This window comes from Trachurus trachurus (genome assembly GCF_905171665.1).
Source record: "Trachurus trachurus genome assembly, chromosome: 9".
Lineage (NCBI taxonomy): Eukaryota > Metazoa > Chordata > Actinopteri > Carangiformes > Carangidae > Trachurus > Trachurus trachurus.
The window spans coordinates 18,692,964-18,705,992 of record NC_139895.1 but is presented as its reverse complement, the minus strand read 5'-3'; the positions used below and the strand labels follow the sequence as shown (position 1 = coordinate 18,705,992).

The following is a 13,029-nucleotide window of genomic DNA, read 5'->3' as shown; positions in this document are numbered from 1 at the left end:
ACAGTGTTCAAAATATAAACAAAAATATGTAGGCTACTGTTACAGAAAATAGCCTATTTAAATAGAGAAAAACTATAGGCTACATGTTGCTTGATCAGAAATATTGCAGTGTGGGCGGGCATGAATAATGTAGCCTTGTATGAAACCTTTTACAGTCTATGTATGAAACTGATTAACCTACAGGAATAAATTCTGTGGAAGAAAAAAAAAGAATGGTGTTTTATTTCATGATCCTTTCATTAAAAATATACAATACAATTTTATGGATGATTTATTTGGAGTAGATTTGATTACATTGATTCAGTTTTATTCAGATTCAATCAGATCACTTTGGAAGAAGACGTCGGGTCATTTTCTGGTCGGGTGAAGAACTACAATTTGGTGCCGTCGCGTCAACGTGACGACATCACTGGGCGACGTCGACATGAGCGGCACAGGTTGGTGAACACACAGCAGGCTAGTACTGTCGAGCATGGATGTACTGTATTCATCCGTGCTTGTGATACTCAGGAGTATGTACGCAGTTGTTTAGCACATTGTTTAACACAGTGTTGTCTACAGAGAAGCTGCTCGTTTCTTACCGCTAGTTTCGACCGCGTTTAGTCTTGAATGTTGTTGGCAACAGTTAAGTTGCCCTTAACTCTCTATAGCTTATATTCGCTGTCAACTCAGCTTCACCGCAGCAAAGTTCACAACTCAAACGTGAACTATCAGTCTTCAGAGCATCAGTCTTTTATGTGTCACGACCATAGACTGTAAAAAGAAGGTCACGACATGCTCCCATACGACTTCAGTACTTGTGTGTATGTGTCAGAATACTTAATCCTTAGTAAAGGTTCATGCGTTTCTTTGACGTTTTAGCTCCCCTTTGAGTAACCCTCTGTCTGTCTGCGTCAGATATGAAAGGCAAGCTATTACCTGTTATGCCTGCAAGGACACTGCATGCCCTGACCTGTCAGTTTAAATTTTAACAAAGATTAAGCAGTAATTAATCTTTTATCTTTTCAGTCTCCATGTTTAAGTCTGTTTGTCTTTAAGTCCATAGCAGCCTGCTGAGAAGCAGAGTAATTATCAAGAGAAACGTTGCTATTTTCTATCAAATAAACACTAATATATATCTAAAGCAGTTATTCTGAATTGAATCATACTAGACAAACAAAAATGCATTATATCCAACATCATACAATTCATAATGTAGGCTAAATAAGTAAATTATCTTAAAGTAAATAACCACAGGTACTGTGCCAAATTACCCTTGACTGATTTCTTCAAAAACAATTTTTGACATCATTGCGAAAAGGATGGAAATCATTGCATGTTTTTGAAGTGTCAACAAGCTTATTGCCTGTCTTAACAGCCTTAGATGAAAATGCAAAATGTGCAGAGGCAGAGCCTTTGTCTCAGCCATTGATCTTGAAAATCTGTTCATTTCCTCTGAGCAAAGTTGCTCGAATAAACTTTTCATTCGCGGAGATGCTGCAGATGTGACCCTTTTAAACACCAAATTAACATCTTAAATCAAAAATAAATTTCTAAAAAATATCAAAAGTGGGTCTGCTCTTTTGTTATTCAAGTTCATAGTCACAGACTCCAGGAAATAGCTACAATTTGAACAATCAGTAGTTTAAAACATTCATTTTTAGGGGCATACAATACTAGTGGTCATCTAGGTCACAGATGGATGTTTTATTTAGCAAACCTTGGAGATATCAGGTTTCTGTTTTTTTCCCTGTAGCTGCAGGTATTATCCCCTGTTTTTGCATGCTCATAATTTTATGAATAGATTCCTGCACTGAATAACCGCTCAGGATTTTGTGCTGTAAATAGTAATTGCACCTCTGTCTTGCCAAGCCTGCCTCATGCCCCGAGCAGGCTAAATGGAGGGATTGTGACAGCAAAAACTCATATACAGCTGTAATATAGGCTACTGCAGACAGTTAGGCCAGTGCACTGCCAGGAACAGCAAAGGTCTTTTGCCGTTACTGCTTCATTAACGCAGATCAAAATAGGATCATGAAGGTGTTTTCATTTTTGGAAACATTTGTGGAATGTGTGAACAGATGGAGTTTGACACTTAAGTTTGAGTTTGAGTTTGTGTTAGGCATACAAACCCTGACAGAGTTGGCTTTATCACAGCACGCTTCATTCATAGGGTGATGTGAGTACATCTGCCCACAGGAAGCGATGGAATATCAACTAATAGTTTTGTCTGAAAGTTACATAAACACACATTTAGTCAATTAGCCTATGATAAATAAAAAGTTTGTAACATGAATAAATAAAATTGTATTTTTGGTCTTTCAGCCATTCTCTTTGCATGACTTTGATGCAGTTTGTGTGACATGGAGCCAGATGCAGACCTAGATCCTGATGCAGATGATCTTCCACTCCGAGCCAACACAAACCACATACTTGTCAGACATTATGTGCTGGACCAAACTGTCCACTTTGAAAGGAAGGTCATCTGTGGTAGTGTTGTTTTGTTCCTGGAGCCAGGCCTTGGGGTGAAGACCAAGGCTGAGGAGGACACTGGACCTGGTGATGGAGATGGCTCTATGGAGGCTGGAGGGAGTCACTGTGAGTCAGTGTGGAAATCACAGGATGTGGATTCAGTAGAGGATGAAGCATTCGGTGCTAGAGAAAGAGAAGGAGATGAAGTTCAGCCTGTGTCTGGAGTTGAGTCTCGGACTGCTGCTGAAGCAAAAAATATTCATTCTTCACATTTGTGGGAAACATCCAGTGACGGCGATTTCACCTTAGTGCTGGACTGCTGTGACCTCGATGTATCAAAAGTTGAAGAGGTGGACATCACCTCTGTCTCAGCCATGTCTAACCTCCCATCAGAGGTCACGTCTGACAAGTCTGCAGTCAGCTCGGTGCACCCACAAGCAGCCTTTATTCAGAGACTCTTCTCCCTGCCCTCAAGCCGTTGGAGGCAGAAGCACCAGCTCTTTTTGCTGTGCAGCCGTGCCCCTGGCGCTCAGGATGGCAGCACACTGCATTTTCAAAGAGACAGGTGGAGTCTCCAGGTGAGGAAGAAGGGGACAGTGTCCCCTCAGGAGTTCCCTCGTGTTATCAGGATTTGCTATGAGACGAAGCCTACGGGAGGCTCGGTGAGGTGGACCAAAGACCAGGACAACAGGTTCGTCTCAGGATGCAACTCATTAACCCAATTCCATAAAACAGTGTGATTAAGAGGGAAGACTCTTCTTAAAATATATATCTTGAGCTTTCTCTGTTAGAACAGAATAATTCATTAATTCAAAAGAAAAAAAAACATGCTGCAGGCTGTTATATTCTCTTCTCTGCGTGGATGCTTTGTGTGTGTATGTAAGTATATTTGGTGGCTCCTTTGAGCATTGAAATGGTGGTTGTTTATAGTTTACCATTGTTTACCCTTCCAGGGTGTGTGTTTACACTGCCGGTTCTCCCATCAACAACCGAGCCCTCATCCCCTGCCAGGAGCCGCCAGTTGCCATGTCAACATGGCAGGCAACAGTACGGGCCCCCAGTGAGTGTGTGGTTTTGATGAGTGGGGAGGAGCAGGCTGTACCTTTTGAGGACGGAGACACATGTAAGCTGTTATTTCACCAATCTTTTGTGGCATCCAGAAGAATTAAGTTGATTTTATTAGAATAGCCCAAAATCACAAGTCACACATTTGCATAAATGGCTTTTGTCCTGTGTACAGCATATACTGTACCACCTTCTAGCTTAGACCCTTGATTAGAAAATAGGGCTCATTGTTGATTTACTATTTGTTTTCACAAAAGAAAGTAAAGTTAAGAAATGTTGCTTATTTTGTTTAAGAAAAAATGCAATTATACAAAAACATACAAGGGTTCTGAAGCAATCTAATTTTGGCATTATGGTGACCTGAACGTATTGTGTTGGCACCGTTTTAGAGAAAACAAATTTCCAAAGAGCCTGTATTTTTGCCAGTTTTTAAGCCTGGTTCCAGACACCTGAAACAGGTTGATTTTTATTCCCAGTAATTGAATTAGCTATAGGTGCTCTTTCAACCAAACCAACTGGAGTTTTGTTGATTAGATTAAGAAGAACAGTGTCATCTTTCTGTATCAGAGCCAGAAAAAATAATTACAGAGAATCGCTGCATAAGTGTGGATCAGAGCACTGCAAGTGTTTTGATTCACGTGAAAGATGTTTAATACTTTACTTTTAAGCAATTCAGTCTAATTTTATCCTGAGTCCTTTCTCCTTGTCTCCTATATGTGCCATCTAAACTCCTCTCTACTCTCTGATATTTTTCTCTTCCCCCTCTTCAACCCTGTGCAGGTTTCTCAGTCTGGAATTACTACGTCACTATGCCCATGCCCGCTTCCACCTTCACCTTGGCAGTGGGCCACTGGTGCCAAGTCACAGCAGAAATCCCCCCAGCACTGAAAAGAGGGGTGAGGGACGAGCAGGATAGCGAAACTGCCAAACCTGGGGCTGGGTCTGCTGCGTGGACTGAGGCTCAGCTTGTGTCTGGACTTGGAAGCTCCTCTGGTGAAGTAGTAAAGGCAACCTCACTCCAGACTGGCAGGTATTTTATTATTTTTCCTGTGTTCTTTTCTTCGTGTAAGACCCCCTCCTCCTCCTCCTCCTTCTCCCCAGTCTGCCATTAACGTAAGTCTGGCCCTTCGACATTCCGTGGCGAAACTTTCCTCTCGCCGTACCAAAAACAGTGCAGGTGAGATTAGGGTGATGGATAGGGTGCAGGCAGCACACAATCACCATTTGATGACAAGTACATTAAAGTTTGCACCATAGTACTTTGGGCTCAGTGCCCAGCAAAAATGATCTTTGGAGAGCAAAAAACGGCAAAGCTGACATAAATTTTTATAGAGGTACATGATACAGGGCGTCGGCTGGGACATTAGTGAGGGCTGGCTTACTATGGGCAGGGCAGGGTTGGGCTGGGGTCTTCCTCTTCACTGGCCAGCAGGTTGGAAGGTCTGCCAGTGGTTTCCAGTAATCATCCTCCTCCCCTCATGGTTTTCCTCTAGCAGCAGCCCAGCCGTAGCCTGCTGCAGGCCCCAGGAATCTCCTGCTACAAGGAAGGCCTTTCTTTTCATTGAATGGCTGGAAGGAAACTTGGATGTTGCTGGAAATCTTTGGAACACTGTCTTATGCTGAGGATGGAGTTAGTGCTGGATATTGGATTTAAAAGGGAACGAGGTTGCATGTCAGCACCTAGATATTTTTGGGATCTCTGTGGTTTGCCTTTGTGACGTATATATACTCCATATTTCCACTGCTTTGATTTCCATGTATAGCACAGAGAGACGGGACACGTTCCATATTGGTGAAGCAACTCAAGAACTGTATATTCTCTGAGTAAGAAAATTCATTAAATCATCACTATTAACCTTGGATTAAACTTTTCTTCCCCATTTTAATCTGCTACAGCAGAGACCAGACCGCCTGCTCAGACTCTGCATTCTCTCACGCTTCCCTTGAGCATGAGGGGCTCTCTGTAACTGATTATTCAGGCATGGTGGATGACGGCGTCTCTTGTTCCCATGGCGACTACCCTTGCCGATTTACTGAGCGGTCGGCTAGGTCCCAGCGGGTGATTCCACACCGTGTGTTTGGCCCCGTCAGCTTGCTGCAGAAGGCCCAGGTGGAGTTTTGACAAAGAGCCACTGAGACTTGAGCTAATTATATTTTATATAATTAGAAGAGACAGTTAGCATCAGTTAATGTTTGTGCCACTGTGCCAGAGGTTTTCAGCCACCACTTCTTGGCAGAATGATAAAAGTATAGGGCTTAAAACATTCCTCATACCCAAAATGGGATTTTCTAACTGGAATAACATTGATAAGTATTAAGTCAAAGGCTTTTACCTATTTATAGGAAGACTTCATAGTCCTAGACAGATAGTCCTCTGACCTGGAGCACATAGTCCACCAGACAGGATATGAGCTCTGACCTGGAGCACATAGAACCATCATAGTACAAGTACAAGCAGATATATATATTTTGTATCCTGCCCACATCTCTTAACATACAGACATCTGATTCAGGTAAAATGAAATATTATAGATGCTTACTGTTTTGAGAAACTTGTTGCTTTCCTTTTGTAGATGGGAGTCCTCAAGCTATTGCCTCGATGTTTGGCTGCAGCCCACGCCGTTCTGGGGGTCCACCCATTTCCCCGTCTTGATGTTCTTGTTGTTCCAGCAGGATTCTCCAGTCTGGGAATGGCCAGGTAATGACACTGGAAAAGCAAAATACTAGAATTAACAGTTAATTATTAAAAAAAACTATTGGGTTCTTAAACCTGCAAATTTATTTTACCACTTGGGCGCAGTAGAAACAGTTTGTGAGGACAATACTGACATATGTTTTACTTTTTATAGTATAACTTCACAAATTCACAAATGTAGTTGATTCATACTAACTTCAGATAAATTGTGAACTGTATTTATGTAGGAGATAGACTTACATTGAACGTATATTTGAATGCATTAGGAGGGAATCTTTTTAATGAACAGGAGGAATAATTACCTGACGTTTGTTTTAAGACAAACTTCAAAAACTGGGAACCTATCCTATAAGATAGAACATTTTCCTTTTTACCTATTCAGATAATACAGAGCAACATTAGAACATTAGATTCATAGAGCTTTGTTTGCTTTTTGTGTGTCTGATGAGAACCGTAAGACTGAACCAAAAACAGCGAAGTTATGGATCAAACCAAACCAAAATGAGTTGAGGAGCTTAGGATGCTGAAAGTATCTGTACAGGGAACAGGGGTGGTGATGATATATGGGTTTGTCACTGTAATATAAGCAACATCTTTCACATCACACATAGTGAATCTGCACCATTAATATAAATAAATTCAGCATCTGTGTCAAAGGATTAGTAGGCATGAAGACGCCTTTTTGGACAATAATTTAAAAGTTGTAACAAAAGAGAACATCAAAGTTGTGCCACAACAAAGCTAAAGCAGCACTTTGTTATTTCCTAACTTTCTCCTGCCGCCTCTGGTTTGGTTTTTCAACTTACACTTCCTTGGGTTGAATGATTAATGACATACTTCACATTTCAAAACCTTCTCACTCTGTCTCAATCTTCTTCGTGGAGATCTTCCACATCGGAATTCTTTTCTGAATTAAATAGTCCAACCATAACCTCCCTTTAAACTCTATTCAGTCGCCCATCATCCTTCCTTTTTCCCCACAACGTAACCACTTTCGACACTGGCCTGTGGGACTTATTTTCTGACCTGCCAGCATATCCGTAGGGCTTATGAAAGGATGTGATGCTGCCACCGTTACGTTTTTTTTTATTTTTTAGCAAGAAAAGTGACATTCAAATACTCTAGCAGAACTAGACTGAAGCCAGACAAAATGTTAACGCATAAAAGTTGGCAAAGGAACCTTCGGCCTTCTTTCTTTTTTTTTCCGTACGCTGTCCCTGTCTTCTTTCACTGTCCCTTCATTAACCCTCAACTTTACTCTAACCGTCTTCCCCTCATGCCATTTTCAATGCTCACCATCCTGTCCTTCCTTAATCCCTTTTTCCATCCCAAACAACTCTCCTCCCTCATCCCTTTTCCAAAATTGTATTCCCACTTCATCTCTTAACCTGTTCACACTTTACATTTTCATATTTTTGCCATGAAGTTGGCCCACAGAGTTAAGTTTACACCATTTCAACTTCTCCATGTCCTCCTCCAAACATAACATGGTTCTTCCTTCTTCTTTAATTAAGACCCCAAAGCCCAAACCCCAAACCCTGACCCTCTTGATGAGAGAAGTGGCTAACCTCTTCTCAGGGCACAGCTATACTCACTCGGTGAGTAAATGAAAGGCCTGCTGTGTTGTAGTTTTTCAGAGGTCTCAGGTGGTCTGCAGGCTTTCTGCTCCACACTAGACCTGTGTGTATTTATGTACTTTATATGTCTGTTTGTCTGCAGTTTCAGTGGAGGTCTGGGGGCAGATGGGTGGGCCCAAAGCCACAGGATGACAGATTGACTATACTACACACTATAGATAATTCTCCTCCATGTATTTCTTTGTTCCCTGTTCACCCTAACAGCGTCCTGCTCCTTTTTCCATATTCATCCCCTGTTCTCTGTCAGCTTTCTGTCCTGAAAAAATCTGTGGCTTCTTCCTCACCCTTCACTGTCTCTTATTTTTCTCTTTTCATCTCCTGACTTCCTGTTACTCTCTTTGCCCTCATAATATCCTTCAATCAGCCCCCTGTCTTTGCTGTCCTTCTGTGTCCTCTCCACTTCTCTGTGCGGCTGATCTCTCTTCAGTCTGGCCTCTATCATTCTGCGACGTGATAGTTTCTCTGGAAATCAAGTTTTGTATTTTTTTCTGCAATATAATACTTTGAGCTGGCATATGGTTTGCCTGTAGATATGTCTAAAATGAAGCCGGGAGCCATATGAATAATGTTAAAATTGGAAACTGAAGCTAAATAAAGCCCATCAATGTCTGGCTTTTTTTTTCCAAACTGTGTTGATGAAGTAAACTGATTAGGGTGGCTAGTGAACGTTGTTCCAGTGTCTGCGGTCTGCAGCCGCAGTCTCTCTTTTTCTCTGTCTGTCTTTCTCCTCTCTGCTGGCGGCCTCCCTGAAGAAAAGTCCACCAGACAGGATATGAGCTCATACCTGAATATGTATTCTGCCTAAATTTCTGACGATATATCCAAGAGTGGTCTCAATCAGAGATGTTTTGAAGCACAGAGGGCGACAAGATGGTGGCAGTCTGGGTCTAGTTTTCGACTTTGCATATTTATTTCAACTACTTCACCCAAAATACAGAGTGCTCTTTGATACACAAACAATCTTTTCCCTCATCTTGTGAAAATGTGTCTCCCTGCTGTATTTATTTTGAACAGAGATCAAGTGCTAACACAGAGGCTCCTCTGCTGTGGCCTGACGGATATTTTCTTTCCCTTATGAGGATAGCTTGCAGGCACTTACCCCTCTTGCCCTGGCTGCTTAGACTCCAGTTAGCTGCAGATGACAGAGAAGAGATTTAGGGCCTTCATTAAGCTTCAGACAGCACCTGCACTGACTCCCTATAAAACTCTGCATGGTTCTCAACCCAGTGTCAACTCACTGCATCCTCCCCTCAATTCAAGTGGTTTGGTCCTGCATGCCTCCTCATTAAACCATGGACATAGTAACATGGGAAAGCAGGGAGGCCAAACTAAATGGAAGTAGATTGAGATGGAGATGAGAGGGGAGACGGAAAAGGGGTAAAGGAGGGGTTCGGGATAGGCCAGCGGACCCCCAGGATGTGGGAGAGGATGTGTGGATTATTCCCAGCAACAAAAGCCATTAGCCTCTGGAAAGACTTCAGAGACTGGTGCTATTTAATCTAGGGATTGGGAGGTATGTGGGCCCCAGTCGTTGGGACCGTGCCAAGTGCAGTTTTTTGTGCAGTGCCCCAGTGGAAACAGCAGGATTGGAAGGGCTATAGGCCAGGGAGCGATTGCAAAGGCGCATGAAACTGTTGTAGTGTGATACAGAGAAGGGAGGGCAGGGGAATCACAGTGGCGTGAAGTTTTTATACTGAGATACAGAGAGGGAGGGCAGGAAACTGAAGATTAAGAAGTCAAGTAAGGGCAGGTCTGCATTCAAGGGCTGTGCCACGTACACTGAGCACCGACAAAGCTTTCTGACACACATACGCAAACACACAAACACAAAGGGTACTAAGCTTACGCAAATGTAGCTTCCAGGGCATGAAGCCAGTCGGCAGTTCATAGGATTTTGCATAACCAATTTTAGTTTATTTTATGTAACAATATGAGCATCAATCTGCTTTACAGTACTTCAGCATAATCCTTATGCTCTGCTTTGGCTTCAAGAACTTTTTTATTTTTTTTATCAGTCAGCAGATGCATATGCCTGTGACAGACATGTTGTATATGTCCAACAATATTTTTTACTTCCCTTTACATTGTCTGTGTTCCTAAGACAACCCAGGCTCAGGGAGTGGACTCTGGACGCGCAGCTGTGGTAACCTCTCCTTGTGCTCTTAGTAAAACCTTTAAGACATCAAGCTGATAATGGTATAATGGACAGGAAGAAAAATGCAACATGGTTAAACACTGATAGAGAAGTATGGATGAGGGATTGAAGATGTGTCAGGGATGAGAGGAAACAAAGAGTATCAGGGAGTTGGCGGCGTCACTGCACAGTGGGGGAACCCCTTCAAGTTACTTGTGTTTCCAGTCTGTATATAAAACCTCATTGTCCTGAGAGATTGAAGGACATGGGAATGTTGTAAACTGAAGCTCTAAATATAATGAAGCTGCTCCGAGCTGTCATGGTGCAGACCGCCCACTGTTTCCTGAGCATTAGAAATTAGTAATGTGTGTGTGTGTGTGCGCACGCTTTGTATCTTTGTTTATATCTGCCTTAGCTCATACTATTTTTTAAATTATTTTATTCAGATGTGTAATCTCCTCATCGCATCTCAATCACGTCATTTGGTTCCGACTGGGAGTGACAGGAAGGGCACGGCATTTCCTCCAGCTTTCTCTGAAGCTACGAGTCTCAAAGCGGGCTAATCAGATGTCACTGTGTTTGCAGCTTGCCCAAATGAAGACATGTATGGCGGCCCGCGGACAGAGAGGTGGTTTCCCCACATTTTGTTGGGAAATGACACAAGTGTTGAAACTGGCCTTTTAGCTGTGTGTGGGTGATGTGGGTTTTGTTTTGCTTCACTATGGACGGGCAGATTCCTGTGCTTGTGTTTGTATGAATGCATGTATTGTTCAAACAATGGCGTAAGGATGTGTGTTTAGTCCAGTGGGGTGACGTCAGAGGAATGCTACATAGATCATTTGTCATTGCCTGTTATCTCCTTTTCTTTCTGCTGGTGAAAGTTTTTCAAACATGTTTTGGACGTTTGGGTCATTTTTAAATTGCAGCTGTAATTGAGCCGGATCTATTTGCATTTCTTTGTTGTTGCTGTTGGGGGTTTGTTTTGTGACAGGAAGGGAGGGCCGCCCCACACCATTTGATGGCGGGCTCTGATAAACCCACATATATGCGAAAAAATATCTATCTCACAGCACGTCTCATTGCACTTTTATTACCAACTTCCTTGATGGTGGCTGTTTTTTTCTCCCAGCCAGAATACTGTAACACAAAAACATTGCACAAATTGGCATCTTGAAAACAAGATTACGGCCAAAATAGTTTTTATACTCCCGCAACTTAACACATGACTTTCCCTGATATTTGGTTGTATTCCTTTAATGCAACTCTCTCACACAGGATGGCTGCCTGAAGAAATGGGGAGAAAAAAGCCTCAAGTAGTTAAACTGCTAGTTCCACTCTCTGTACAGCCAAACTGGGCAGCCATATAACTGTCACAGGCATGAGGTAAAAATTATGACTGGTGTATACCTCTTGACCTCTCTAAGTGGCACTGGAGGATTTTCAGCCTGAGTTCAGTTGACTGCATTGTTTGTTTATGGGCTAGCAGGAAGTTACATTGGCCATTGGTCCCTGTTGGGAGGAAGTAGCGAGCTGCAGCGCTGGTGGGGGAGTTAGTACCCAGCAGGATAATCTCCCGCTGCCCGGGAGCTCTTTAGTATACCACCTGAGCTCTTTTTCATCTTTTATAGGACCAGACCAGAGGTTTTGAGTGTTTTAACCCATTAACTAGAAATCACATATTCTCCACATTACTGTCGACCATTTCCCAAAGCATACCGTAAGCTTTTAGATAGACTTCCGACCTTCTACACAGGCGCTTGGTTTCATTAATTTCAGTGCGGTAAAAATGGTTGGAACATTACATTATTCCCACATGGTAATACCACTGCAAGAGTGAATATTTATTCCAGACTTCACACTTTAGTCTTCACATTATAGATGCTTTCTAATTGGTAGTCTTCTCAACTTGTTTTCTCCCAATAACAAAGCACATGAATATCATGGCAAGTAACTCCCAGCTCTCAACGCACACTACCACAGTAACATAAATCTGTGATGAGATATTCACAATAATGAATTAGAGCCGCTAAATTTCTGCAAGTTGATTTTCATTGCATGCTTAAATGACTGGAAACTGATGGTTTCCTTGGAATAAAGGAGAATAAATCTATTAAAAAAAACTTGCATATAATTTAGAGAGGGGTTAGCAATAATGGGATGAATCATTCAAAACCAACAACATTTAAAAGATAAAGCTGATCATTAAGGAAAGATCATTAACTTTTGGGGAAGGGATTGCCGCTTGCTACCTTATCTTAAATGGTAAGTAAATGAAATACAACAGCAGACCACAAAATGCAAATTAAAAAGATTAGATGTAAATCTCAACCTGCCCCAGTTTCCAGCATCAGTCTCACTCTTTTGCCTCATTGGCCACGATTCTCCATCAGTTTTCACCCTTACTGAATTGCACCCTCTGCCTCCCTGTTGACCTGCACGTCCCTCCCCCTTTTCTCTGTTCCTCCTCACTCCATTTCTTTCCCAGTCCTCCCACTGCTTGTCCTCCCCTCTTCCTTCTGATGTCTCTGTGGATTTCTTGCCTTTCTGCTCTCCTCTCCAGTTTGATCCGTGAAGTAACCCTAGAAGTGTGCGACAGACTCTGCTCTTTCAGTAGGCAGTAAAGGGGCTGAGGGCGGGGAGGGATGGATGTGGGGGGTCTGATTCTTGGCACAGGAGACAGCTGTTAATCAAATAGTCAAGGATGAGGTGTTTCTTTCTTCCCACCTTGAGTGGATCTCTCTCTCTTCTGTGGCCACACAAAAGAGCCTGGCAGGTTGAAAAGACAGCTCTGCATGCCTTCACCTGGACAAAGGGAGAGGGAGTGTCCTGTGGACACTTTTAAAAGTGATTGCAAGTAGTTAAGATTTTTTAGGTGAACTTTATTTCTTTTTCCCTACAGTTTCCCTTGTTCCTCTGCTTGACTCCTGCTGGAGAGACACGGGACAGTTTCAAACCCCACGAGCATTGGCCACTCCGGGCATCCATCTTCTCTTGCTTCCTTGACTCGTTTTCTTACTCAGACCTTTCTCTGTGGTCTTAATAAAGAT

The 13,029-nt window shown here is 42.5% G+C and overlaps 1 protein-coding gene across 1 annotated transcript in view; it reads left to right on the top strand.

The window, feature by feature from the left end:
• Positions 1-417: 417 nt before the first annotated feature.
• The window catches only part of aopep (aminopeptidase O (putative)), a 71,476-nt gene continuing 58,864 nt past the window's right edge, over positions 418-13,029 (top strand). The window contains exons 1-6 of the mRNA XM_083979270.1: positions 418-437; positions 2,305-3,142; positions 3,405-3,574; positions 4,297-4,546; positions 5,413-5,626; positions 6,090-6,214. Coding sequence (XP_083835396.1) covers positions 2,343-3,142; positions 3,405-3,574; positions 4,297-4,546; positions 5,413-5,626; positions 6,090-6,214 — 1,559 coding nt within the window. The 5' untranslated portion in view covers positions 418-437; positions 2,305-2,342. The remainder of the gene's footprint in view (positions 438-2,304; positions 3,143-3,404; positions 3,575-4,296; positions 4,547-5,412; positions 5,627-6,089; positions 6,215-13,029) is intronic.